The sequence below is a fragment of the Nycticebus coucang genome, chromosome 14 (genome assembly GCF_027406575.1).
Source record: "Nycticebus coucang isolate mNycCou1 chromosome 14, mNycCou1.pri, whole genome shotgun sequence".
Taxonomy (NCBI): Eukaryota; Metazoa; Chordata; class Mammalia; order Primates; family Lorisidae; genus Nycticebus; species Nycticebus coucang.
This window is the reverse complement of record NC_069793.1, coordinates 72,224,985-72,250,711: the sequence shown is the minus strand read 5'-3', so window position 1 is coordinate 72,250,711 and position 25,727 is coordinate 72,224,985. Positions and strand designations below refer to the sequence as shown.

General features: G+C 41.6%; 2 protein-coding genes across 5 annotated transcripts in view; one reads left to right on the top strand and one right to left on the bottom strand.

Annotated features, from left to right (window-relative positions):
• TENM4 (teneurin transmembrane protein 4) overlaps positions 1-25,727 on the top strand; it is a 799,143-nt gene that overhangs the window by 602,108 nt on the left and 171,308 nt on the right. The window lies entirely within an intron of this gene.
• LOC128565153 (cytochrome c oxidase subunit 6C-like) lies at positions 18,482-18,812 on the bottom strand. The gene has a single exon (XM_053561455.1). It carries the CDS (start codon positions 18,769-18,771, stop codon positions 18,544-18,546), a length of 228 nt encoding a protein of 75 aa, XP_053417430.1. The 5' UTR covers positions 18,772-18,812; the 3' UTR covers positions 18,482-18,543.

Below are 25,727 nucleotides of genomic sequence, written 5' to 3'. Positions count from 1 at the left end.
AGCTGCTTATTCATGCCTTTATCTGAGCAGTCCTCATGTTCTGGGCTAAAAGAAGTCCAGTTTGTTTCAATCCTGGTTCATATCACACGTCAGCCTGATTTTTTGATTTTCATTTGTGTCATAGGCCAAAGAGTCCATGTAGGGTGCAAGGGATGGACTGTAGAGTTTTGGAAAAGTGAGAAAAAGCCCTATGCACTAAAGCGGAAGTCGAAGGTGGTAATTTTCACAAATGGAGTATGAGTTTTCTCAAGCCTATAAATGCAAGCTATTCCCTGGAAAGAAGTTTGCATTCGGGGATTGTGTGTACCACCCTTATCTCTTCCTTTTACGTGGTGGAAGATGAAAGTGAAATGTTTGAGCTTTTCCAGGTACCACACTAAGTGCAAGTTATTTACATTAACTCATTTTAATTCTCATAACCAACTCATGTAGTCAGAATTATTACTTACATTTTTCAGATCAGGCAGGGAGTTGTGTTCAAGTCACACAGAGGCAGTGCTAAGATCCCAAATGCTTCTGACACTTTTTGAGTGCACTGTGCTCAGATCTGTCCTTTTTGTTCAATAACTGATAAAAAACTGCCAGGCTCAGTGGCTCACACCTATAATCCTAACACTTTGGGAGGCCAAGGCAAGTGGATTGCCTGAGCCCAGGAGTTCAAGACCAGCCTGAACAAGAATGAGACCCCCATCTCTAAAAATAGCCGGGCATTGTGGCAGGTGCCTGCAGTCCCAGCTACTCGGGAGGCTGAAGAAAGAGAATTGCTTTAGCCCAAGAGTTTCAGGTTGCTCCAAGCTATGACACCAGGGCATTCTACTAAAGGCAACAAAGTGACACTTTGTCTCCAAAAATAAGAAGGCCCAGGAGTTGGAGGTTGCTGTGAGCTGTGTGATGCCATGGCACTCTACCAGGGGCCATAAAGTGAGACTCTGTCTCTACCAAAAAAAAAAAAAAAAATGGGCGGCGCCTGTGGCTTAGTCGGTAAGGCGCCGGCCCCATATACCGAGGGTGGCGGGTTCAAACCCGGCCCCGGCTGAACTGCAAACCAAAACATAGCCAGGCGTTGTGGCGGGCGCCTGTAGTCCCATCTACTCGGGAGGCTGAGGCAAGAGAATCGCTTAAGCCCAGGAGTTGGAGGTTGCTGTGAGCTGTGTGATGCCATGGCACTCTACCGAGGGCCATAAAGTGAGACTCTGTCTCTACAAAAAATAAATAAATAAATAAATAAATAAAATAAAATAAATAACATAACACAAAAATTTAAAAGAAAAAGAAAAAATAAATAACAGATGAAAACACCTGTAAGGACAATAGTAAGTCATAAAAGTATTAGAAAGAAAGATAAAAAAGAAATAGGATAGTAGAGAACATAGATTTCTAGACAAAAGACTAATATTAGGTATGCTTCTTGGTTAAATACTAGAAAAATTCACTTTAAAATTGCTTATAAGTACATATATAGTTAGCATTGTTTTAGAACACTGTTTTTCAACCGTTTTTTTATCTCACAGCACACTTGAACCTATAAACTTCTCCAGCACAATTACATTATGTTGATAAAAAAAAAAAAAAAAAGAGTAGTGCTTTGAACCTCTTTCAAAAATAACGCTTTTTAAAAATTTTTGTGGCATACCTAAGATCCTCTCCTGGCACACTAGTATGCCATGGCACACCAGTTGAAAATCACTGTTTTAGAAGCTTTAGCCAATGTAAGACATGACGTAGAAATAAGAGGCTGAGACAGTTATCATTATTTGTGAAAGATGTGTTTGTATTCCTAGAAAACATAAAAACATTAATTGAAAAACCATTTTACTTAATAAGAATTCAGAACTTATAATTGGGGTATAAGATAGTTTTTCAAAAGTCAATAGATTTCCTGTATATCTGCAGTAACCACTTATGAAATGCAGTGAAAAATGTCACAGTCAAAAAAATTAATAAAAATTAAAATATCATTTTAAGGAGAGCTATATGTGGCCTGTGTGACCATACTGCAAAATTTTATTGACAGCTATAAAGCAGGACATAGATAATTAGGAAATGTGACACGTTCCTAGATGAGCAGGTAAAATACTCTAAATATGTCCATTTATAGGTTTAATGGAATGCAAATGGAATTCTAAAGGGAACTGAAGAAATTTGATTGAATGGTTTAGGACTTCTTCTGTAATAATAAACAGATGAAATTATAGAAGAAATTCCAAAAAGAATAATAATGAAAGGGGAGTCGTCTTTTAAGTTCTTAACATGTATTAAATAAATACATAATAATTAAAAGAAAGTAGGAGTCAAGCAGATTAATGAAGTAAAATGGCCTATAAATACTACCAGTTATATGTAAAAGTTTATTATTTGAAAAAGGAGGAATTACAAGTTAATGAAGAAGAGAAGGCTCAGTCAATAAATGTTACTGGGATAATTTGGGAAGGCTGCAGAGTGGCATTCAGTGGGGTAGATGTCGATGACAGAGGTTTCTCAGCCTGCAGTGTCGACCCACTGTTCTATAACTATAGTGCTATAGGTTTATGGCTTCCCTTAAAACATTAGAAGACTGAAATTCCTACAGGAGTGAACCCCTGCCACCTCTGCAGGGAACCCACACTCTCTTGTTCCCCAGTCCGCACCACGTCCCTTCCACTTATATCTAGCGAGCCTTCCTCCTTCCCCTCTGCCTGGCCCCCAGAGGAATTTTAGTTTTCAACCTCTGATTCAGACTTCATATCATACCATATGCTAAAACAAACTCCAGATGGATTACAGAGGGAAATATTTAAAAGTCAAACTACCCAAAATTCACACATCTCTGGGTAGGAGAAGGACTTTCTTTTCTTTTTTTTTTTTTTTTTTATTGTTGGGGATTCATTGAGGGTACAATGAGCCAGGTTACACTGATTGCAATTGTTAGGTAAAGTCCCTCTTGCAATCATGTCTTGCCCCCATAAAGTGTGACACACACCAAGGCCCCACCCACCTCCCTCCTTCCCTCTTTCTGTTTCCCCCCCATAACCATAATTGTCATTAATTGTCCTCATATCAAAATTGAGTACATAGGATTCATGCTTCTCCATTCTTGTGATGCTTTACTAAGAATAATGTCTTCCACGTCCATCCAGGTTAATACGAAGGATGTAAAGTCTCCATTTTTTTTAATGGCTGAATAGTATTCCATGGTATACATATACCACAGCTTGTTAATCCATTCCTGGGTTGCTGGGCATTTAGGCTATTTCCACATTTTGGCGATTGTAAATTGAGCTGCAATAAACAGTCTAGTACAAGTGTCCTTATGATAAAAGGATTTCTTTCCTTCTGGGTAGATGCCCAGTAATGGGATTGCAGGATCAAATGGGAGGTCTAGCTTGAGTGCTTTGAGGTTTCTCCATACTTCCTTCCAGAAAGGTTGTACTAGTTTGCAGTCCCACCAGCAGTGTAAAAGTGTTCCCTTCTCTCCACATCCACGCCAGCATCTGCAGTTTTGAGATTTTGTGATGTGGGCCATTCTCACTGGGGTTAGATGATATCTCAGGGTTGTTTTGATTTGCATTTCTCTAATATATAGAGATGATGAACATTTTTTCATTTGTTTGTTAGCCATTCGTCTGTTGTCTTTAGAGAAAGTTCTATTCATGTCTCTTGCCCATTGATATAAGGGATTGTTGGCTTTTTTCATGTTGATTAATTTGAGTTCTCTATAGATCAAGCTTTTGTCTGATTGAAAATATGCAAATATCCTTTCCCATTTTGTAGGTTGTCTCTTTGCTTTGGTTATTGTCTCCTTAGCTGTACAGAAGCTTTTCAGTTTAATGAAGTCCCATTTGTTTATTTTTGATGTTGTTGCAATTGCCATGGCAGTCTTCTTCATGAAGTCTTCCCCCAGGCCAATATCTTCCAGTGTTTTTCCTATGCTTTCTTGGAGGATTTTTATTGTTTCATGCCTTAAGTTTAAGTCCTTTATCCATCTTGAATCAATTTTTGTGAGTGGGGAAAGGTGTGGGTCCAGTTTCAGTCTTTTACATGTAGACATCCAGTTCTCCCAACACCATTTATTGAATAGGGAGTCTTTCCCCCAAGGTATGTTCTTGTTTGATTTATCAAAGATTAGGTCGTTGTAAAATGTTAGTTTCATTTCTTGGTTTTCAATTCGATTCCAAGTGTCTATGTCTCTGTTTTTGTGCCAGTACCATGCTGTCTTGAGCACTATGGCTTTGTAGTACAGACTAAAATCTGGTATGCTGATGCCCCCGGCTTTATTTTTGTTACAGAGAACTGCCTTAGCTATACGGGGTTTTTTCCGGTTCCATACAAAACGCAGAATCATTTTTTCCAAATCTTGAAAGTACGATGTTGGTATTTTGATAGGAATGGCATTGAATAGGTAGATTGCTTTGGGAAGTATAGACATTTTAACAATGTTGATTCTTCCCATCCATGAGCATGGTATGTTCTTCCATTTGTTAATATCCTCTGCTATTTCCTTTCTGAGGATTTCATAGTTTTCTTTATACAGGTCCTTCACCTCCTTCGTTAGGTATATTCCTAGGTATTTCATTTTCTTTGAGACTATGGTGAAGGGAGTTGTGTCCTTAATTAGCTTCTCATCTTGACTGTTATTGGTGTACACAAAGGCTACTGACTTGTGGACATTGATTTTATATCCTGAAACATTACTGTATTTTTTGATGACTTCTAGGAGTCTTGTGGTTGAGTCTTTGGGGTTCTCTAAGTATAAGATCATGTCGTCAGCAAAGAGGGAGAGTTTGACCTCCTCTGCTCCCATTTGGATTCCCTTTATTTCCTTGTCTTGCCTAATTGTATTGGCTAGAACTTCCAGCACTACGTTGAATAGTAAAGGTGACAGAGGACAACCTTGTCTGGTTCCAGTTCTAAGAGGAAAAGCTTTGAGTTTTACTCCATTCAGTAAAATATTGGCTGCGGGTTTGTCATAGATAGCTTCAATCAGTTTTAGAAATGTGCCACCTATGCCTATACTCTTCAGTGTTCTAATTAGAAAAGGATGCTGGATTTTATCAAATGCTTTTTCTGCATCTATTGAGAGGATCATGTGATCTTTATTTTTGCCTCTGTTAATATGGTGGATAACGTTTATAGACTTGTGTATGTTAAACCAGCCTTGCATGCCTGGGATGAAGCCTACTTGATCATGATGAATGACTTTTTTGATGATAAGCTGTAATCTGTTGGCTAGGATTTTGTTGAGAATTTTTGCGTCTATGTTCATGAGTGAGATTGGTCTGAAATTCTCCTTTTTGTTTGGGTCTTTTCCTGGTTTTGGTATCAGGGTGATGTTTGCTTCATAGAATGTGTTGGGGAAGATTCCTTCTTCCTCAATTTTTTGGAATAATTTCTGCAGTACAGGAATAAGCTCTTCCTTGAAGGTTTGATAGAATTCTGGAGTGAAGCCATCTGGACCAGGGCATTTTTTGGTTGGAAGATTTTTTATTGTTTCTTTGATCTCAGTGCTTGAAATTGCTCTGTTCAGGAGCTCTATTTCTTCCTGGCTGAGTCTAGGGAGAGGGTGTGATTCCAAATATTGATCCATTTCTTTCACATTGTCAAATTTCTGGGCATAGAGTTTCTGGTAGTATTCAGAGATGATCTCTTGTATCTCTGTGGGATCAGTTCTTATTTCCCCTTTATCATTTCTGATTGAGGTTACTAGAGATTTTATTTTTCTATTCCTTGTTAGTCTGGCCAATGGTTTATCTATTTTATTTATTTTTTCAAAAAACCAACTCCTTGTTTCATTAATTTTCTGAATGATTCTTTTGTTTTCAATTTCATTGATCTCTGATTTGATTTTGGATATTTCTTTTCTTCTACTGAGTTTAGGCTTAGATTGTTCTTCTTTTTCCAATTCCATAAGATCTCTTGTGAGATTGTTGATGAGCTCTCTTTCTGTTTTTCGAATGTAGGCATCTAAAGCGATGAATTTTCCTCTCAAAACTGCTTTTGCGGTATCCCACAGGTTTTGGTAGCTTGTGTCATCATTGTTGTTATGCTCAAGGAAGTTAATGATTTACTGTTTTATTTCTTCCTTCACCCATCTGTTATGCAACAGAAGATTGTTTAGTTTCCATGCCTTTGGGTGGGGTCGAGCATTTTTGTTAGAGTTGAGTTCCACCTTTAGTGCCTTACGGTCTGAGAAGATACGAGGTAAAATTTCAATTCTTTTGATTCTGTTGATATTTGTTTTGTGTCCCAGGATATGATCAATTTTGGAGAATGTTCCATGGGGTGATGAGAAGAATGTATATTCTTTATCTTTGGGATGGAGTGTTCTATATGCGTCCATCAAGCACAGTTGTTCTAGGGTCTCATTTAAGTCTCTTATATCCTTGTTTAATTTCTGTTTAGAGGATCTGTCCAGCTCTGTAAGAGGAGTGTTAAGGTCCCCTGTTATTATGGTATTATCAGATATCATATTGCTCAGACTGAGTAAGGTCTGTTTCAAGAATCTGGGAGCATTTAAATTGGGTGCATAGATATTTAGAATTGAAATGTCTTCTTGTTGTATTTTTCCCTTGACCAATATAAAGTGACCATCTTTGTCTTTTTTGACTTTAGTTGCTTTAAATCCACATGTATCTGAAAATAAGATTGCAACTCCTCTTTTCTTCTGAATTCCATTTGCCTGAAAAATTGTCTTCCAACCCTTGACTCGGAGCTTTAATTTGTCTTTTGAAGCCAGGTGTGTTTCTTGCAGACAGAAAATGGATGGCTTGTGTTTTTTAATCCAGTCAACCAATCCATGTCTCTTCAGTGGGGAATTCAAGCCATTAACATTTATTGAGATAATTGATAAGTGTGGTAGTATTCTATTCGTCTCATTTTGTGAGAGTCCATTGCTTAGTTTTATCTTTTGCGTCAGTGTGGAGGTTTGGTTCTGTCTTTTAATTTCTGAGTTTTTACTTTGCTGCTGATCCATTGTGGTGATCAGTGTGCAGAACAGGTTGAAGTATTTCCTGTAGAGCTGGTCTTGTTGTGGCGAATTTCCTCAATGTTTGTATATCCATAAATGATTTGATTTCTCCATCAATTTTGAAGCTTAGCTTAGCAGGGTGCAGAATTCTGGGCTGGAAATTGTTCTGTTTAAGTAGATTAAAGGTAGATGACCATTGTCTTCTTGCTTGGAAAGTTTCATTAGAGAAGTCTGCGGTCACTCTGATGGATTTGCCCCTGTAGGTCAACTGGCGCTTACTCCTGGCAGCTTGCAGAATCTTTTCTTTTGTCTTGACTTTGGACAGGTTCATCACAATGTGTCTTGGAGAAGCTCGGTTAGAGTTGAGGCGACCTGGGGTCGATAGCCCTCTGAAAGCAGTGTGTCAGAATCTTTGGTGATATTTGGGAAATTTTCTTTTATAATATTCTCTAGTATGGCTTCCATTCCTCTGGGGCATTCTTCTTCCCCTTCTGGAATTCCTATAATTCGTATGTTGGAACGCTTCATAAAGTCCCATAATTCTGACAGTGAACGTTCTGCTTTCTCTCTCTTCTTTTCTGCCTCTTTTACTATCTGAGTTATCTCAAAAACTTTGTCTTCTACCTCTGAAATTCTTTCTTCTGCATGGTCTAACCTGTTGCTGATACTTTCCATTGCATCTTTAAGTTCCCTGATTGACTGTTTCATTTCCTTCAGCTCTGCTATATCCTTTTTATATTCTTCATATCGTTCATCTCTTATTTGATTGTGTTTTTGAATTTCCTTTTCGTTATTTTCCACTTTATTAGCAGTTTCCTTCATTGTTTCCATCATTTCTTTCATTGTTTTCAACATGTGTATTCTAAATTCCCTTTCTGTCATTCCTAACATTTCTGTATAGGTGGAATACTCTGCAGTAGCTACCTCATGGTCCCTTGGCGGGGTTGTTCTGGGCTGGTTCTTCATGTTGCCTGGAGTTTTCTGCTGATTCTTCCTTATGGGTGATTTCTTTTATCTGTTTCCTTGCCCTAATTTTCCTTTCACTTCCTCTTGCTCTTTAAGTTCTCGTGCCTGTGGACTAAGGGTTATAGGACTAGAAGGGTGAGAAGGTTTAAGAGCAAAAAAGGGATGAAAGAAAGGAGGACCGAGTGATAAGGAAAAAAAAAGAAAAGTAGAGAAAGGACAGGGGGTGGGGATAAGGAATATTGACAAAAAGAAGAGAGGCACAGAGAGAGGGAGACAGAGCAATATAGGTGTACAGTAGGGTACTTTGATACAACCTTAAAAAAAAAAACCACCTTCTGGGGGTGCCCAGTTGGGTGGTTCCCTTGAGGTCAGCAGCTCTTTGCTAACCTGATCAGACACAGTACCCCACCTCCACCAAGTAGAGAGGAAAGACAAAAATGCTATAAATCAAACCAAAACAAGCAAACAGAAAACTTTACGGGATAAAATTGGCTGGAAAAACCAAATAATAGCGGTAGAAACACTAACAAAAATGAAGTTCTAATTATTGAAATAGGCAGCAATGGGAAATTATAATTAAACTAGAAAAATTGAGAAAGAAAAAGGATCTGTATGGAAAAGGTTGAACTTAAAAAACAAAACAACAATCCACAACATTAAAATAAACAAAAAAAAACAACCAAACAAACAAAAAAAAAAAACACAACCAAAAACAAAGCAGTATGTATATGTTATTGAATATTGTCTGGGCAACACGTGGTCTTCTGGGGTATGAGATATTAATCACAGTTCTGATACGACTGGAGGCTGCTAGTTTCTCAAACCCCAGCAGGTAGACACTCTAAATCTCTCTTCAGCCCACTTAAAAGGCACTTTGAACTTGTTCACTTACTGAGCAGAAGCTTTCTCAGGGAAGTGCTTGTCGCTGGAATCACTGCTGAAGTGGCTATCTACTTACCCTGTGTGTCAAAACTGGTCTCCCTCTGCCCCCGAGGGTTAGGGCTGCAAGGCAGCTCAGACCCCGCCCTTAGGCTACTTGGTCGCTGGGTTACCAGCTCCCACCCAATTCCAGCTCTGCAACCCTGAGGGCGGAGCTTGCCCAGGCAGATCGCTCACAATGTCTGCCTGTGACCCAGAGCCAAACACTATTAGCTCCGTCTGGCTCAGCGGCTCAGACTGGGGCCCTAGACAAAGGCCAAAGTTCTCTGCACTCCCGCTCAGGCTCTCCCCAAGGCAGTTCAGCTGAGTGCCAAGTCCAAAGACACCAAAACAGTTCACAGGTAAGGCCTTTCTGGTTTGAAGTCTCGCTGCTACTGAACTTACAGTTGTGGGCGGGTTTAGACGGATTGAACACACGCGACCACTTGCCGGTTTTCCACTGTTTTAGTCCTCCTCTTGGGGTCCAGAAGTCTCTCGCTGACTCCCTGTATCCTCTCAGGGGTGATGATAGGCAGATCCCACCAGCCAGAGATGCCTGGAGTCCTATATCCCCAGACTCATGGTGCCCAGATGCAAGGAAGCTGTTACTCGGCTGCCATCTTGCTCCACCTCCAGGAGAAGGACTTTCAATCTTAAAAGTTATTGAAGAAATTACAAAGAACAAGACTGGGAAATGTTTATAAGAAATATGTAACATTTTCATTTGTCTCATAAAACATATCAAAACAAGAATAAAAACAATAGATTAAAAAATATTTTTAGTAAATATGAGAGACCCAGGGTTAATATGTGTATTATTTTAAAGCTCATATGCCATGGGGGAGGGGGAAAGCATCATTATCCTGTAGATAATGGCTAAAGTTCATGTGTAGAAAAGCTTCCAAAAATGTATACTGTGCTATAAACATACATGAAATATGTTTAACTACACTAGTAATTGAAGAAACACAAATTAAAATAATGGTGTGTCTTTTTTTTTTTTTAACCTAATAAGTAAATATCCAGTCTCACTGAGGCTGCAGTGGGACTGTATCTAAATGTACATATATATCACTAGTTGCGTTGTAAATCAGTGCAACCCTTTGGGAAAGCAATTTGGCATTTTATACTAAACCATAAAAGTGATCAACTTCTGAGAATCTCTCTTAAAGAAACAAACCAATCCCTAGAAAACGCTGTATGCTTATCAGAGCATTGCTTATAATTGTGAAAATTTGGAAACAATTCATACGTCTAAATAGAAGAAAGTGTATAATAAAGTATGGACTATCCATTTAGTGAATATTGTACAACCATTAAAAATTACTATGAAAAGTCTGAAATATGGGAAAATATTTATAATTTTCACTTCTAGAACTAGGACACAAGTTATATTTATGACTTAAACACATCCGTTAATAACAATGTAATTTGCCCAATGTATGTATTTCAGAGTTCAAGTTGGAACTTACTCAAGTTTTTTCTGAGACCATTGCTTTTTCCATCTGTCCAATCCCTTCCTGCTATGGAAGTCAAGGCATGGTTTATAGGTGTGGACCTGGAAGGAGTTTGTCAGGCTGGCCATGGACGTACAGTGCCCTTCCAACCTAAGCCTAATGCAGTGCCTCAAAGATTCTGACAGAGGGGCATGTGAAAAAAGAGACTTTTGTCAACACTGTAACGTCTAAGAGCTGAGATTTTCTAAAAAACTCGTGCTCTCCCCATTTGGTACAAATGATAACATGGACAAATGTAGAGGACCAGGGAAAGATCTGAGTTTCTAGTGTAACTTAAGTGCTGCGGGCATTGTGGGCACACGTGTTTCTTCAGCTCTCTGTTACACATCTCTGTGTGTATAAATATTTTAAAGATTTTTATTGTCTTGTTTTCTTTTTTTTTTAAGAGTTGCATTAAGTTAAAACCATTAACCAAGAAGGCACACTATGTTTTCCCAACCAGCTTTGCTTGAGGTGAAAGAAAAGATCCAGGTTGGTCTCTAGATCTTGAATACCTAGTGTTAGAGGATACCGAGAAGGCTTAGTGAGGATTCGCTTTAAGAAAGCGAGCATATATTTTTTTTTTTTTTTGGCCGGGGCTGGGTTTGAACCCACCACCTCCAGCATATGGGACCAGCGCCCTACTCCTTGAGCCACAGGCGCTGCCCGAAAGCGAGCATATTTTAACGAATCCTGAGATTTGAAAACTTAAGCCTGCCATTGTGTTTCCTGCATCCCCATGCTCAAAACGGATGAGAATTTTGTGTAACAGAGTTTACCATGAAAGTAATAATCCCTTATGTTGTATAAGACTTTTACCTTCCTGAGCACAGTATCATACAGTGTTTTTTCTTTTTCTTTCTTTCTTTTTTTTTTTTTGTTCTTCACAACCCAGTGAGTAGGATGGTACTAGGATTATTGTCCCAGTTCAGTTTAGTAGAAGCAGCACTGAGATTTCAGATTCTTTTTCTGAAAGCCTTTTTCACTGGTCCAAGATGAAACTGCAAGTACATGCATGGAAAGCCTGGGTTTAAATTTAGTTCTCTTGTTTGTTTCATTCACTCTTCACATATTCTTATAAGAATGCATCCGCTCAGTCCATGCTGCTTCTGCTCCTCCTTATGCCTCACCCTCTGCCCTGGTGCGGCTACCACTGTGAACAAGGCAAAGACTCTGCCCCGGTGGATCCTGAATTCTCTCCAGGGAGAAAGACACTGGTCAGTAACATGGCTGTGATGGGCTATAAAGGAAAAGTCTGGGCTCTAGGGGTACACTAAGAAGGGGTGCTAACCTGAGTGATACGGAAGGTTTATAACGCACATGTGACATCTAAGCCGAGAGCTCCAACAATTGGATCAGGAGAGCTATGTGAGAAGGAAGGAGGGTTTCGGATAGATGCCTAAGGACCAGTAACATTTCATGGATAGAGGAAGAGCAGAAAAGAATGAGGACTAGTGGTAGAAATATCCAAACATGCTGTTTTGAAAGCTGAGAAAAGAGAGAGCTTCAGAAATGAGGGGCTAGACAACCATGCTGTTGAAAGGAGCTTGCGGCTGACTGGTACACTGACCTCCCTCTGGTGTCCCACTGTCATGAGAGTAAAGACTTAAAACAAACAAGGATTAAACCCACAAGGTCAAACAGAGTAAGAGACAATGGCCAGCAAGCAATGTCAGAGGACTTTTGGAAAACAGAAAGTGGATGGAGCACCTGAGCACTGAGCCACTGCTGAAATATCAAAAGACAACGATTCACAAGGAACCCCAGGAGCAGCACAGGAAGGGGTGCAGCACCAAGCTGCAAAGGTGGATGGGTTCAGGGTCTACGTGATATGGAAGCGGCGCATTTTACTCTCAGGTTTGCTCCCCCATCTCATACAGACAGGTGACTCCCCTCTCCCATCCTAGCAGGGATCAGAGGTTTGTCCTGTAGTGATGTCAACCAGGAAGCTTCCAGATTCAAGGCATCAGGCATAGGAGAGGCAGGGGAGAGCCACTATACTGAAAACAGGAAATTCGGCATAAACTAAAATTGTTTTTCCCACTAATATGAGGGTGTATACCAGTAGGCCACACTGCTTGCATTTATAAGCATGCCCCTTAAATTTTGAAAATGGCAGTTCTAGACTCCATTTTTGGTAGCCAACAATGTTATGTCTTCTCTGTAAGAAAGATTAGAAAAGATAAATTCTTTGGGGGAACAAAGAGACCTTGAGAGTAGGCAGAGCTTTTAGTGCAGTGGTTCTCAACCTTCCTAATGCCGCAGCCCTTTAATACAGTTCCACATGACCTACAGGAACCACTGCATTAGTGGATTCCTAGTAAGATACCTATGTCCCTCTCACACACAATGGTCAGCAATTGACACAGGGCTTCTTGGTATCTCATTCTTAAATATGAACAGACATCAGAGGATCATCAGACATCTGAGGAAACCTTCTAGAAAATAACAAAAAGACCGAAACAAATTTTAAAAAAGAAAAAGGAAGAAGAAAACAAAAACCATACAGGGAGCAGAAGAAAACTTCAAAGAAAAAAGCTGTAATCTGTCCCTATATTAGGGAAAAGATATCACTGTCTCTGTAAAACAAGAACGTACATGCTAGGCGAATAAATCAGAAAATAAGAAAGAACTCTCAGACATTAAAAATAGGAAAGTTGGCTTAGAGCCTGTAGCTCAAGTGGCTAAGGCACCAGCGACATACACCAGAGCTGACAGGTTCAAATCCAGCCCTGGCCTGCCAAACAACAATGACAACTACAACCAAAAAATAGTCAGGTCTTCATTGTGGCGGGCGCCTATAGTCTCGGCTGCTTGAGAGGCTGAGGTAAGAGAATCGCTTGAACCCAGGAGTTGGAGGTTGCTGTGAGCTGTGATGCCCCAGCACTTTACCCAGGTCGACAGCTTAAGGCTCTGTCTCAAAAAAAAACAATAGGAAAGTTGAAAAAGTTCTCATAAATGAGTTGGGGGAAAAAATGGAGGGAGTAGTGTGCTAAAGACAAATAAAAGAAAATAGGTTAGAAAATTAAAGGATTGATTCAGCAATTCCCTAATCTGACTAATAGCAGAACACAGAGTGATAATACAAGCACATTTCCTACTGTTGAGGGACATGGGTTTCTGGATTACAAGTGGCCAACCCAGTTAATTTTCTAAAAGTCACTTATCTTCCTGAAAGGTTCCAAGGGGGAAAGAGGTGACATGTGAAGAGGTAAGAAGCCGATGCCAGCAGATTGATCAGAAGCTGTGAGAAGCCTGAAGATGAATGCCCTTAAGATTCTCAGGGAAAATTATTTCCAATTTAAATGTCTATACCCAAATTATTAATCGAGTTTAAGTAGAATAAAGACATTTTCAGCCACACAAGTTCTGAAATCATACCTCCCATTCACCCTTTCTCAGCTCCTGGAAAATGCATGCCACCAAAATGATAAAGTAAGCCAAGAAGTGGGGGCCCAGGAAACAATCGAGACACCTTTTCTTCCCCCTCTGTTCATTCAAGACAGAGATGAAGAGAAGTCCCTAATGATGAATGTGTAGCAGGCCCGAAAACAACCTGCCCCGACTCCAGGTGAAAGCAGCAGGGGATCAGAGAGCTACCTGTGTGTCTGGCCATGTGGAACATTCTGCTTTTGAGGGATTTTATAGTTCTGTTGGATAGCTTGGGTAGAATTATTAAGAGCAACACAGGAAATTAAGCAACCTTTTCCATTAAATTATACTGGTCAGAGGGAGTCAGTAATGTAATGGACAGAAATAATAGTAACATCAAATATCACTCAAAAAATCACTAGATAAGTAAATTCTAGAAGAAATAGCAAAAGAGCTGAGCATTCAGGTGTGAGTCGGGCAGAGGGCTACTATTTTTTATTGTAAGCTTTATAGTGTTCTTTGACTTCTTAAACTGCATGCATACAGGAGGTATGAAATATTTGCCTTGGACTAGGCACCAACACCAATGCCTAGTCCATCCTTAAAGTACTTTTTAAGGATGAGTTCATGAATTTAATTGTCAGACCTTGTACCACAATGGCTCTGATGGCCATTTCGGAAAAAGAGTTTAGAATTACTTTGAAGGGTAGACTAGGCCGTGGCATCCGTGTATAGCTTCCCAAGTGGTATGCTTCGAGGTGACTGTAGTGATAGTAGGCAATGAGTTACGTAGCGTTTTTCTTAGGATGAGCTCATGAACTTAATTATCTGCCCTCATATATTACTTTGGTTTAGGGGGAAGAATATTTTAATGCTACAGAGGTCATGGAAGAAAGGATATTGAAAAGTGTCCAGTAGGGGCAGCGCCTGGGGCTCAGTGAGTAGGGCGCCAGCCCCATATACCAAGGGTGGCGGGTTCAAACCCGGCCCCGGCCAAACTGCAACCAAAAAATAGCCGGGCGTTGTGGCGGGCGCCTGTAGTCCCAGCTACTCAGGAGGCTGAGGCAAGAGAATCGCCTAAGCCCAAGAGCTGGAGGTTGCTGTGAGCTGTGTGATGCCACGGCACTCTACCCAGGGCGATAAAGTGAGACTCTGTCTCTACAAAAAAAGAAAAAAGAAAAGTGTCCAGTAGTAACAAGAACTTCTGTATCTTCTCACTTAGCCCAGTTCATTTGGATGGCTTATGCGAGGGCAAGTTCCACATCCAGCATTCCATTTATTGAGGTGGAGTGCTGGATTCTCCCACTATGAGTCTATAGTTTCTAAGCTTTCATTATCTAGAATAATCCAAGTTAAGGATATTGTGGTAATAGAAGCACGTACACAGTCTAACAACCTTTCGATACACTATTGTGATGGTTCAGAGGGTACATTCTGGAGGCTGAGTACCCAGTTCAAATTCTTATGCCACCTCTTATTAACCACTTTACCTTGGGCCAAAACAAGAGGCCCAGATCTTTTTTTTTTTTTTTTTTTTTTTTGAGATTAGAGTCTCACTTTGTCTCCCTTGGTAGAGTGCTGTGGCATCATAGCTCACAGCAACCTCAAACTCCTGGGCTCAAGTGATTCTCTTGCCTCAGTCTCCTGAGTAGCTGGGATTACAGGCGTGCCTGCTACTGCAGCCTGACTATTTTTATTTTTTTTCTTGTTAAATCATAGCTGTGTACATTAGTGCCTGTACCCATTCTAAGATGCACCATAGGTGTGGCCCCACCCATTACCCTCCCTCCACCAACATCTCCCCCCTCCCTTCCCCTTCCTTGGCCCTTTCCCCATAGTCTTGTGCTATAGTTGGGTTACAGTCTTCATGTGAAAGCTATAATTTAGCTTCATAGTAGGGCTGAGTACATTGGATACTTTTTCTTCCATTCCTGAGATACTTTGCTAAGAAGAATATGTTCCAGCTCCATCCATGTAAACATGAAAGAGGTAAAGTCTCCATCTTTCTTTAAGGCTGCATAGTATTCCATGGTATACATGTACCACAATTTGCTAGTCCATTCGTGGGTCGATGGGCACTTGGGCTTCTTCCATGACTTAGCAATTATGAATTGGGCTGCAATAAACATTCTGGTACAGATGTCTTTGTTACATTGTGACTTTTGGTCTTCTGGGTATAAACCTAGTAAAGGAATTACAGGATCGAATGGCAGGTCTATTTTTAGGTCTCTAAGTATTCTCCAAACATCCTTCCAGAAGGAACGTATTAGTGGGCATTCCCACCAGCAGTGTAGAAGTGTGCCCTTTCCTCCACATCCACGCCAACATTTCTGGTTTTTGGATTTTGTTATGTGGGCTACTCTTACTGGGGTTAGGTGATATCTCAGAGTAGTTTTGATTTGCATTTCTCTGATGATTAAGGATGATGAGCTTTTTTTCATGTGTTTGTAGATTGTGCCTCAGTCTTCTTTAGAGAAGTTTCTCTTCAAATCCCTTGCCCACCGTGAGATGGGGTCACGTGTTCTTTTCTTGTTCATACGTTTGAGTTCTCTGTGGATTCTGGTTATTAGACCTTTATCAGAGGTATAACCTGCAAATATTTTCTCCCATTCTGAGGGCTGTCTGCTTGCTTTACTCAGTATGTTCTCGGTTGTGCAGAAGCTTTTTAGTTTGATCAGGTCCCAGTAGTGTATTTTTGATACTGCTTCAATTGCCTGGGGAGTGCTCCTCATAAAATATTCACCCACGCTGATTCCTTCAAGAATTTTCCCTGCACTTTCTTCAAGTATTTTTATAGTTTCATGTCTTAAGTTTAAATCTTTTATCCAGTGAGAGTCTATCTTAGTTAATGGTGAAAGGTGTGGGTCCAGTTTCAATCTTCTACAGGTTGCCAGCCAGTTTACCCAGCACCATTTGTTAAATAGGGAATCTTTTCCCCACTGAATGTTTTTAATTGGCTTGTCAAAGATCAAATAACGGTAAGTAGCTGGATCCATTTCTTGGTTCTCTATTCTGTTCCAGACATCTACTTCTCTGCTTTTGTGCCAGTACCATGCTGTTTTGATCACTATGGATTTATAGTACAGTCTCAGGTCTGGTACCGTGATTCCTCCTGCTTTGTTTTTATTGCTCAGTAATGTTTTGGCTATTCGAGGTTTTTTCTGATTCCATATAAAACGAAGTATTATTTTTTCAAGATCTTTAAAGTATGACAATGGAGCTTTAATAGGAATTGCATTAAAATTATATATTGCTTTGGGCAGTATGGACATTTTAACAATGTTGATTCTTCCCAGCCATGAGCATGGTATGCTTTTTCCATCTGTTAACATCTTCAGCTATTTCTTTTCTTAGAGTTTCATAGTTCTCTTTGTAGAAATCTTTCACGTCCTTTGTTAGGTATACTTCCGAATATTTCATCTTCTTTGGCACTACTGTGAAAGGAATAGAGGTCTTGACTGTTTGTTCAGCTTGGTTATTTTTGGTATATATAAAGGCTACAGATTTATGGGTGTTGATTTTGTAGCCTGAGACATTGCTATATTCCTTGATCACTTCTAAAAGTTTTGTAGTAGAATCCCTAGTATTTTCCAGATATACGATCATATCATCTGTGAAGAATGAAAGTTTGATCTCTTCTGACCCTATGTGGATACCCTTGATCGCCTTTCCTTCCCTAATTGCAATGGCTAAAACTTCCATTACAATGTTAAAGAGCAATGTAGACAATGGGCAACCTTGCCTGGTTCATGATCTAAGTGGAAATGATTTCAATTTAACTCCATTCAATATGATATTGGCTGTGGGTTTGCTGTAGATGGCCTCTATTAGTTTAAGAAATGTCCCTTCTATACCAATTTTCTTAAGTGCTCTGATCATGAAGGGATGCTGGATATTATCAAAAGCTTTTTCTGCATTAATTGAAAGAATCATATGGTCTTTATTTTTAAGTTTGTTTATGTGTTGAATTACATTTATAGATTTACGTATATTGAACCAGCCTTGAGACCCTGGGATAAATCCAACTTGGTCATGGTGTATAATTTTTTTGATGTGTTGTTGGATTCTGTTTGTTAGGATCTTATTGAGTATTTTAGCATCTATATTCATTAGTGATATTGGTCTATAATTTTCTTTTCTTGTTGGGTCTTTCCCTGGTTTGGGGATGAAGGTGATGTTTGCTTCGTAGAATGTGCTGGGTAATAGTCCTTCTTTTTCTATATTTTGGAAGAGGTTTAGTAGTATAGGTACTAGTTCTTCTTTAAATGTTTGGTAGAATTCTGACGTAAAGCCATCTGGTCCTGGGCTTTTCTTTTTAGGGAGATTTTGTATAGTTGATGCTATTTCAGAACTTGATATAGGCCTGTTCAACATTTCCACTTCGTTCTGGCTAAGTCTTGGTAGGTGGCGTACTTCCAGGTATTGGTCGATATCTTTCAGATTTTCATATTTGTGAGAGTAGAGTTTCTTATAGAATTCGTTAAGGATTTTTTGAATTTCTGAGGGGTCTGTTCTTATTTCATCTTTACCATTTCTGATTGATGAAATTAGAGATTTTACTCTTTTTTTCCTGGTTAGGTTGACCAAAGGTTTATCTATTTTATTGATCTTTTCAAAAAAACAACTTTTGGATTTATTGATCTGTTGTATAATTCTTTTGTTTTCAATTTCATTTAATTCTGCTCTGATTTTGGTTATTTCTTTTCTTCTGCTGCATTTGGGGTTGAAGTGTTCTTTTTTTTTTTAATTTATTAATAGTTTATTTATCACTCATTCATAGCTCAGGAACACGGGTCAGTGACAAACGTCTATGTTAATTAGCCCAAAGAAATTCTTTATATTCCAAAATTACTTTACGCTCTGAAAGACACCAGCCTTCCTCATCTCCTCAAAATATTTCACAGAATCATAATTTCTGTAGAAATCTGCATATGCCTTCTTTCTTGGTTCAGCCACAGCATACTTATAGAAAGCTGCAACCCGCAGGGATACAACAAATGCTCCAACAATGTGAATCCGCAGGCGCCTGGCCAAGAGGCCACGCATCTGAGGTTTGGCCAAAGCACTGGAAGCCATGGTAGTCACTGTTCTTGATGGGTATGCCAACCTGAACGCGTCCTTCCTGGCTGAGGGATGCACGACCTGCGATCTACTGAAGTGTTCTTCTCTCTCCAGTTGCTTGAGATGTTCCATTAAGTTATTGACTTCCTCTCTTTCCGTTTTCTTGAGGAAGGCTTGCAGTGCTTTAAATTTCCCTCTTAGGACTGCCTTTGCAGTATCCCAGAGGTTCTGGTAATTCATGTCTTGATTGTTGTTTTGTTCCAAAAATATGGTGATTTCCTTCTTAATCTCGTTTATAACCCATGTATCCTTCAGCATAAGGTTGTTTAGCTTCCATGTTTTTGTATGGGTATGCAGGTTCCTGTTGTTATTGAGTTCAACTTTTATTCCATGATGGTCTGAGAAGATGCAAGGAATAATTTCTATTTTTTTTAATTTTCTGAGGTTAGATTTGTGGCCTAGAATGTGGTCGATTTTGGAGTATGTTCCGTGGGCTGATGAGAAGAATGTGTATTCAGTTTTTTGGGGATGAAATGTTCTGTAGATGTCTGATAAGTCCAGATGTTGAATGGTTGAGTTTAAATCTAAAATTTCTTTGCTTAGCTTCTTTTTGGAGGATCTATCCAGGACTGCTAAAGGGGTGTTAAAATCTCCAACTACTATGGAAGTGGAGGAAATCGAGTTGCTCATGACTGTTAGAGTTTGTCTTATAAATTGAGGTGCATTGTGTTTGGGTGCATAAATATTAATAATTGAGATCTCATCATATTGAGTATTACCTTTAACAAATACGAAGTGTCCATCCTTATCCTTAATTATTTTGGTTGGTTTAAAGCCTATTGCGTCTGCGAACAGGATTGCAACACCTGCTTTTTTCTGCTTTCCATTTGCCTGGAATATAGATGACCATCCCTTCACCTTGAGTCTATATCTGTCTTTTAACGTAAGATGCGATTCTTAGATGCAGCAGATATCTGGCTTGAGTTTTTGTATCCAGTCCGCCAACCTGTGCCTCTTTAGAGAACAATTTAAACCATTCACATTAATTGAGAGTATTGATAAGCCTTTCGAGAGACCGGTGGACATTTTTAATCCTTTTGCGACTGTGGAAGTTGGAATTTGATCAAAAATTTTTGGGGTGGGTTTACTTTTGTGGTGGAGAATTACGCTGGTCTTTATGGAGGATAGGTCTAAGAATGTCCTGGAGAGCTGGTTTAGTTGTGGCAAATTTCTTCAACATGTGAAATGTCATTGAAGTATTTAATTTCTCCATCATAAATGAAGCTCAGTTTAGCTGGGTACAGGATCCTGGGTTGAAAGTTATTTTGTTTTAGGAGATTAAAAGTCGATGACCATCCTCTTCTAGCTTGAAAGGTTTCAGCAGAGAGATCTGCAGTTATTCTGATATTCTTCCCCTTGTAGGTAATGGTTTTCTTTCATCTGGCAGCTTTCAGAATTTTCTCCTTCATATTAACTTTAGTGAAATTGATTATGATGTGTCTGGGGGATGTCTTATTTGTGTTGAGTCGTGCTGGAGTTCTGAAACTGTCTGCTATCTGAATTTCGGAATCTCTTGGCATGTCTGGAAAGTTCTCCTTCATAATCTCTTGGAGAAGAGACTCTGTGCCTTGTGAAGCTACTTCGTCGCTTTCGGGGATCCCTATAAGACGAATATTGGTTTTCTTCAAATTATCCGAGAGCTCTCTGAGAGAGTGGTCTGTTTTTGCTCTCCAATTCTCTTCTTGTTTGAGGGTTTGGGAGCATTTGATAGCTTTGTCTTCAATGTCAGAAATCCTTTCTTCTGCTTGCTCCATTCTGTTACTGAGGGATTCTACTGTGTTTCTCAGATCTTTGAGGGATGCAACTTCTTGTCTCAATGTGTCGAATTCTTTCATCATTTTGTCTTTGAATCCGTTGAATTCTTGAGATAACTTTTGGAATTCTAATTCGATCTTATTTGCTATCCAGATCCTGAGTTCAATTTCTGACATCTCAGCTATTTGTTTGTGCATGGGGTCTTGTGCTGTTTCTGCCGCATTGATCCTTGGGGGAGTTGATCTACTCTGATTATTCATATTGCCAGAGTTTTTCTGTTGATTTCGCCTCATGATTGTTTTTCACCGTTGGGGAGGTGTCTCTCCAAGATTAGACCCCAGCAGGATCACTCTATTGTTGCTAGATCTTTGTAGGGAGTGACCTTGTGTAGTTCCTCTGGGGCTGCTCTAGCTAGGGAGTTCTGGTTGTGGAAGCAGCTCCAGTTTGTGACATACCCATATCCAGCAGCAGGGCTGGGGGTGGTGCGCACAGTTCTGGGAGTGCCAGACACCCAGTGACTTTGGCATAGAGAGCCCAAGGCTCCAGCAGTCTCTGGCCAGGAGAAGAGCTCTGCGCAGAGGTAGGGAGGGCTCCAAAGGGCATGTAGCCACCAAAGTCCCTGTCCAGATGAACGGGCTAGTGTGGAAGCTGGGAGGACACAGGAGGGAGGACACAGGGTTGCGTGGCTCCCTCAGTTCCTGGTCAGGGAATGTGGAGTCCTGGTGGGTGCGGGTCACCGGTCGGGGGTCGCTGCACAGCTCTTATGGAGGTCTGGGCAGCGCCAAGCCCAGGAGTTTGAGGTTGCTATGGGCTGTGATGTCACGGCACTCTACCCAGGGCAACAGCCCAAGGCTCCAGTATACCAAAACCGTCTCACTCTGTCCCTAAGGATTAAGGCTGTAAGGCAGCTCAGCCCCCACCTTTAGGCTGCTCAGTCAGTAGGTTACTTTGACCCGCCCAATCCTTACTCTGAGACCCTAAGGGCGGAGCTTGCCGGGGCTGTTCTTTCACAATGGCTTCCTGCGCCCAGCTCAGTGGCTCAGTCTGGGGCCCCAGACAATGCCCAAAGTTCGCCACACTCCTGCTCATGCTCTCCCTAAGGCAGTTCAACTGAATGCCAAGTCCAAGAACACCGAAACAGTTCACAGGTAAGGCCTTTCCGGTTTGCAGTCTCACTGCTGCTTGTACTTACGGTTGCCGGCGTGATTAGGTCAGTCAAACACACGCAACCACTTGCCAGTTTTCCACTGTTTTTGTCCTCCTCTTGGGGTCCAGAAGTCCCTTTCTGGCTCCCTGTATCCTCAAAGGGATGATTATAGGCAGATCCCACCAGCCAGAGATGCCTGGAGTCTTGTCTCCCCAGACTCGCTGTTCCCAGTTGCAGGGAAGCTGTTACTCAGCCGCCATCTTTAATCTCTCCAGCCTGACTATTTTTAGAGGCAGGGTCTTGCTCAGGCTGGTCTCATATTGTGAGCTCAGATGATCCACCCACCTCAGCCTCCCAGAGTGCTGGGATTATAGTAGTTAGCCACTACACCAGGCCCAAGCCTAGATCTTATTATGAGGCTTGCATAAGTCAACTCATGCAAAACATTCAGAGCATGCTAAGTATGCAATAGATGTCAATTATTATTTTTATTCCAGATTTCTCTCATATTTGTTTTCACACAATTATGAAAGTCACACAGTTGTCCAAATTTAGATTTTACCTTTTTAAGCCTAACTCTACTAATTTAGACAGAAAGCAACTCAATTTAAAAACATACGTATTGATGTTGTATGCATATGTGTGTATATGAGTATGTGGGGGGCAAAATGCTGTGCTGCTTCCTGGGGGAGGCAAAGGCCACATGGATCTGGGGTTCTTGTCCTGTCAGAGGCCCTCACAGCCAGAGGAACCTTAACACCAATAGCACTAAAGACAGCAATGGGAGAGGTACCATGTGGCTCAAAGTGACTTGTCCAGCGAATTTTTAGAAGGCCAACAATGAAGATCCCTAAAGACTAGGGGACACGAAGAAAGCATAGGAGGATTTGGATAGAAAGTACAGGAAGGGAAGAATCCAGGATGAGAAGCTGCTTGAGACATAGGAGAAGGCTGCTAAGACTGGCTAGGTGTGACAGCAGATCTCCCCTCCCAGCTCTGCAGCCACCCAGCTGTGAGACCTTGAGAAAGTTCATTATCCTCTCTGAGCCTAGGCAGGAGTAAATGAGTTGATGCAATGCACAGAAACTCTGCTGACACATAGTAGGCTCTCATGTTATTCACTTCCTGCTTTTAGTCTGCATCCCCAAACAGAGGCATGTTGACTAGCTGAGGGTTCAGATGAAGAAGTTTTCTGGGGGAAGTCAGAGCCCTTAGGCCCAGACCTGTGGTTCAGCAACCTGGTCATTGTCAGTCTCAAAAGGCTGTTCAGAGTGGAGAAGTGCTCCCCATGGTGGACCCTGTGATTTGCCTAAAATAAAGCTCTTTAAGGGCCTCCAGCTCAGACTATGGGAAGTGTCTTTTGCCCTTCATTACTAACCTCTGTCATGACTGCCCTTCCGAGCCTCAACTCTGAGCAGCGTGTACCAGCACTGCTGCATTACCCACATTTCTGAGACCACTGACCTGAGAGTGATGTTCTTTCTTTCTAAATATTCCCTGTGCTCTTGTCTGCCTGGAGACTAGCCCCCAAGGTTGAGCTCTCCTGGGATTTCCTGAGATGCTGCTCCCTGCCCTAGGCTGCACATTTATTTACTCCCTGCAGCAGGCCCTCACCGTGCTGGGACCCACTTCTGAGACTGGGACGTAGAGGCAGAGGCTGTGCCTTCATTATCTCACAATCAACTATTGCCCAAACTCTTTGTCTTGGCCTAGCCATGAGCTGGAAGCTGGGGCTGGCTGCAGAGGGACTTAGAGCCCCCCAGGCATGTATTGCAGTGAGGAGGCTAAGTGGATGTACCTAACTACAATGCAGTTTCACCTGAACTGTCACAGAACTTGGGCACAGTGCCAGGGGAGCCAGAGAAGGAAGTGATTATCTGTTAATCACTATACCTGTCACATAGTAGGTTTCAGTAGCTGGTTTGGAAGGATTTGGGCTCTGCAAATCACAAGTGAGCCTTTTCACTTCTCTAGGCCTCCAGCTTCTCATCCAAAACACAGGGGTAATGATACTTCGCGTTTAATACTGGGCTGAGCATTAAATGAAATATTGTCTGAGATTGATGTGCTTATCACAGTGTCTAGTACATAGTGAGACTAAATTAAAGGTGGTGGTGACAGCTATTGTTCCTTTATTTGATATCTAAATTCATTAGTTTATTATTAAAAACTTGGATCTGCACAAGAAATCAAAGACGATTAGATGGGAAGCATGAGAGGCCCGATGTTCTAGCACTTCTTGGCCTGTCACAGGACATTTTTGAAAGCATGACTGCCCAGAGACTTCCCCTCATTTTACTGTCCTGTTGGCTCAGTGTTTGGATCTCCCCAGGGTCTGAGAGGAAAGGGAGGTCACACTCAGCCATCAGTGATTGAAGCCGCTTTCCCTAAAGCTTCAGAAAGTTAGAGCCTGGCAAAGCCCCTCAGGCCAGCTGCTGTGGAGGGTGTGCGCCTGTGTCCTCTGACTCGCTGGCCAACACGGAGAATGGAAGGCTCCCCAGGGGAGCCTGTTCCCTGGTAAGGTGCTGATCTGTTTCTCCTGCTTTCTGTTACATCCTTTAGGAGCCCTGACACCCAGCAAGCCTCACATCAGCACCCCCAACCCCCTAAGTTTATAAGCAGTGAGCAGGTTACAGCTCCCACGATTCTCCATTGCATGCGCTCCACCTCTGGCTGCTGGACCCAGGTCCTGGCTGTCCTAATGGCTTAGGACAGTCATCAGAAAGCACCCCTGCTCATGGGTAGCAGCACTGTGTTCAGGGTGAGCAGTAACAGACAAAGAGGCCAGGTGTTGGCCAATATGAAGGGAATTCACGGGAAATGTCCCAAGGGGGTTTCTAAGAGTTCTTAAAACTCATTTTTCACAGCATGAGGGAGTAATGTCTATGAATTGTTTTTCCCCCCGCTTTGGAGATAGTGCCTAAAAAGAAGAGAGAATTCAACAGCCCCATGTGGCCGCATCCCAGGGTTATAAGTTATAGCATGTCCTGCTTCCGGGGGTTAGGGGGACACAGTCTCACACAGACTCATTGTGTCTTAATGACACAACCTAGTACTGTGTGGAGATGGTGCTGAGCATTAATTGCAGCTTTCCTCGGCTGAGAGTCAGGCTCCCTCTTATCCTACTGTCTGAAAGTGCAGGTGCACCTGCATGCTCAGCACATGGGGTCCCCTAGTGAAGGAGGAGTGAGCTCAGGTCAGCCAGGTGACAGCCACCAAAACTACCATATGTACGGGGTCCACGACCCCCTCGCCACAGTCTTTCGGGTGCCAATACTATAACACCTACTGTGTGTCAGGGACTTTGTAATCAGTCCCATTCTACAGACAAGAAAACTGAGGCACAGTGAGGTAATACAGGAGGAGAGGTGGTAGTGGAATGCGATTAGAATCCCCAGGCTCTCACTCTGAAGCCTGGAAGTCTGTGCTCCTCCCTTCATACTGCAGCCTCCCACCTGGCACACTCACATGGCCATGCTCCGTTTAGTCCGTCCTGACGTGGCTCCATTTTTCCTACTGCTGACGAGACACGTGCTGCGAGCCCAATTACGTGCTTTGCATGATCACCTCACTTAGCCCTCTACAGCCCCCATGAGGCAGGTAAGTAAACAAACCAGAGTTCAGAGAAACTAAGTGATTTGCCCAAGGTTTTAAGATAGTTGGAGCCAGGTCTGTTGGGTGGCATAATCTACACCCAGCTGTGGATATGGGAGGTCAGCCATGGAAAGTCAAATCATGCTAGAGATATAGTCCAGCCCTGAGGAACTGAGGTGGGGAGTGGGCTGGAGACCAAGCAACGGGAAACAAGGCCCCAGCTGGCCCTGCTGGGTCAGTGCTCACACATCAGCCTACTAGACAAGTGGAAGGAACCAGGGACCTGGGAGGAAGGCTGCCAGCCCCCCATGGGGACTGCAGTCTAGTGCTCAAGGGGCTCCTCAGGCTCCCTTTGTCCAGGCATACAGACCCCTGAGATGGGAGCTGCAGGCCACTACCACACCAGGTAGAGAAC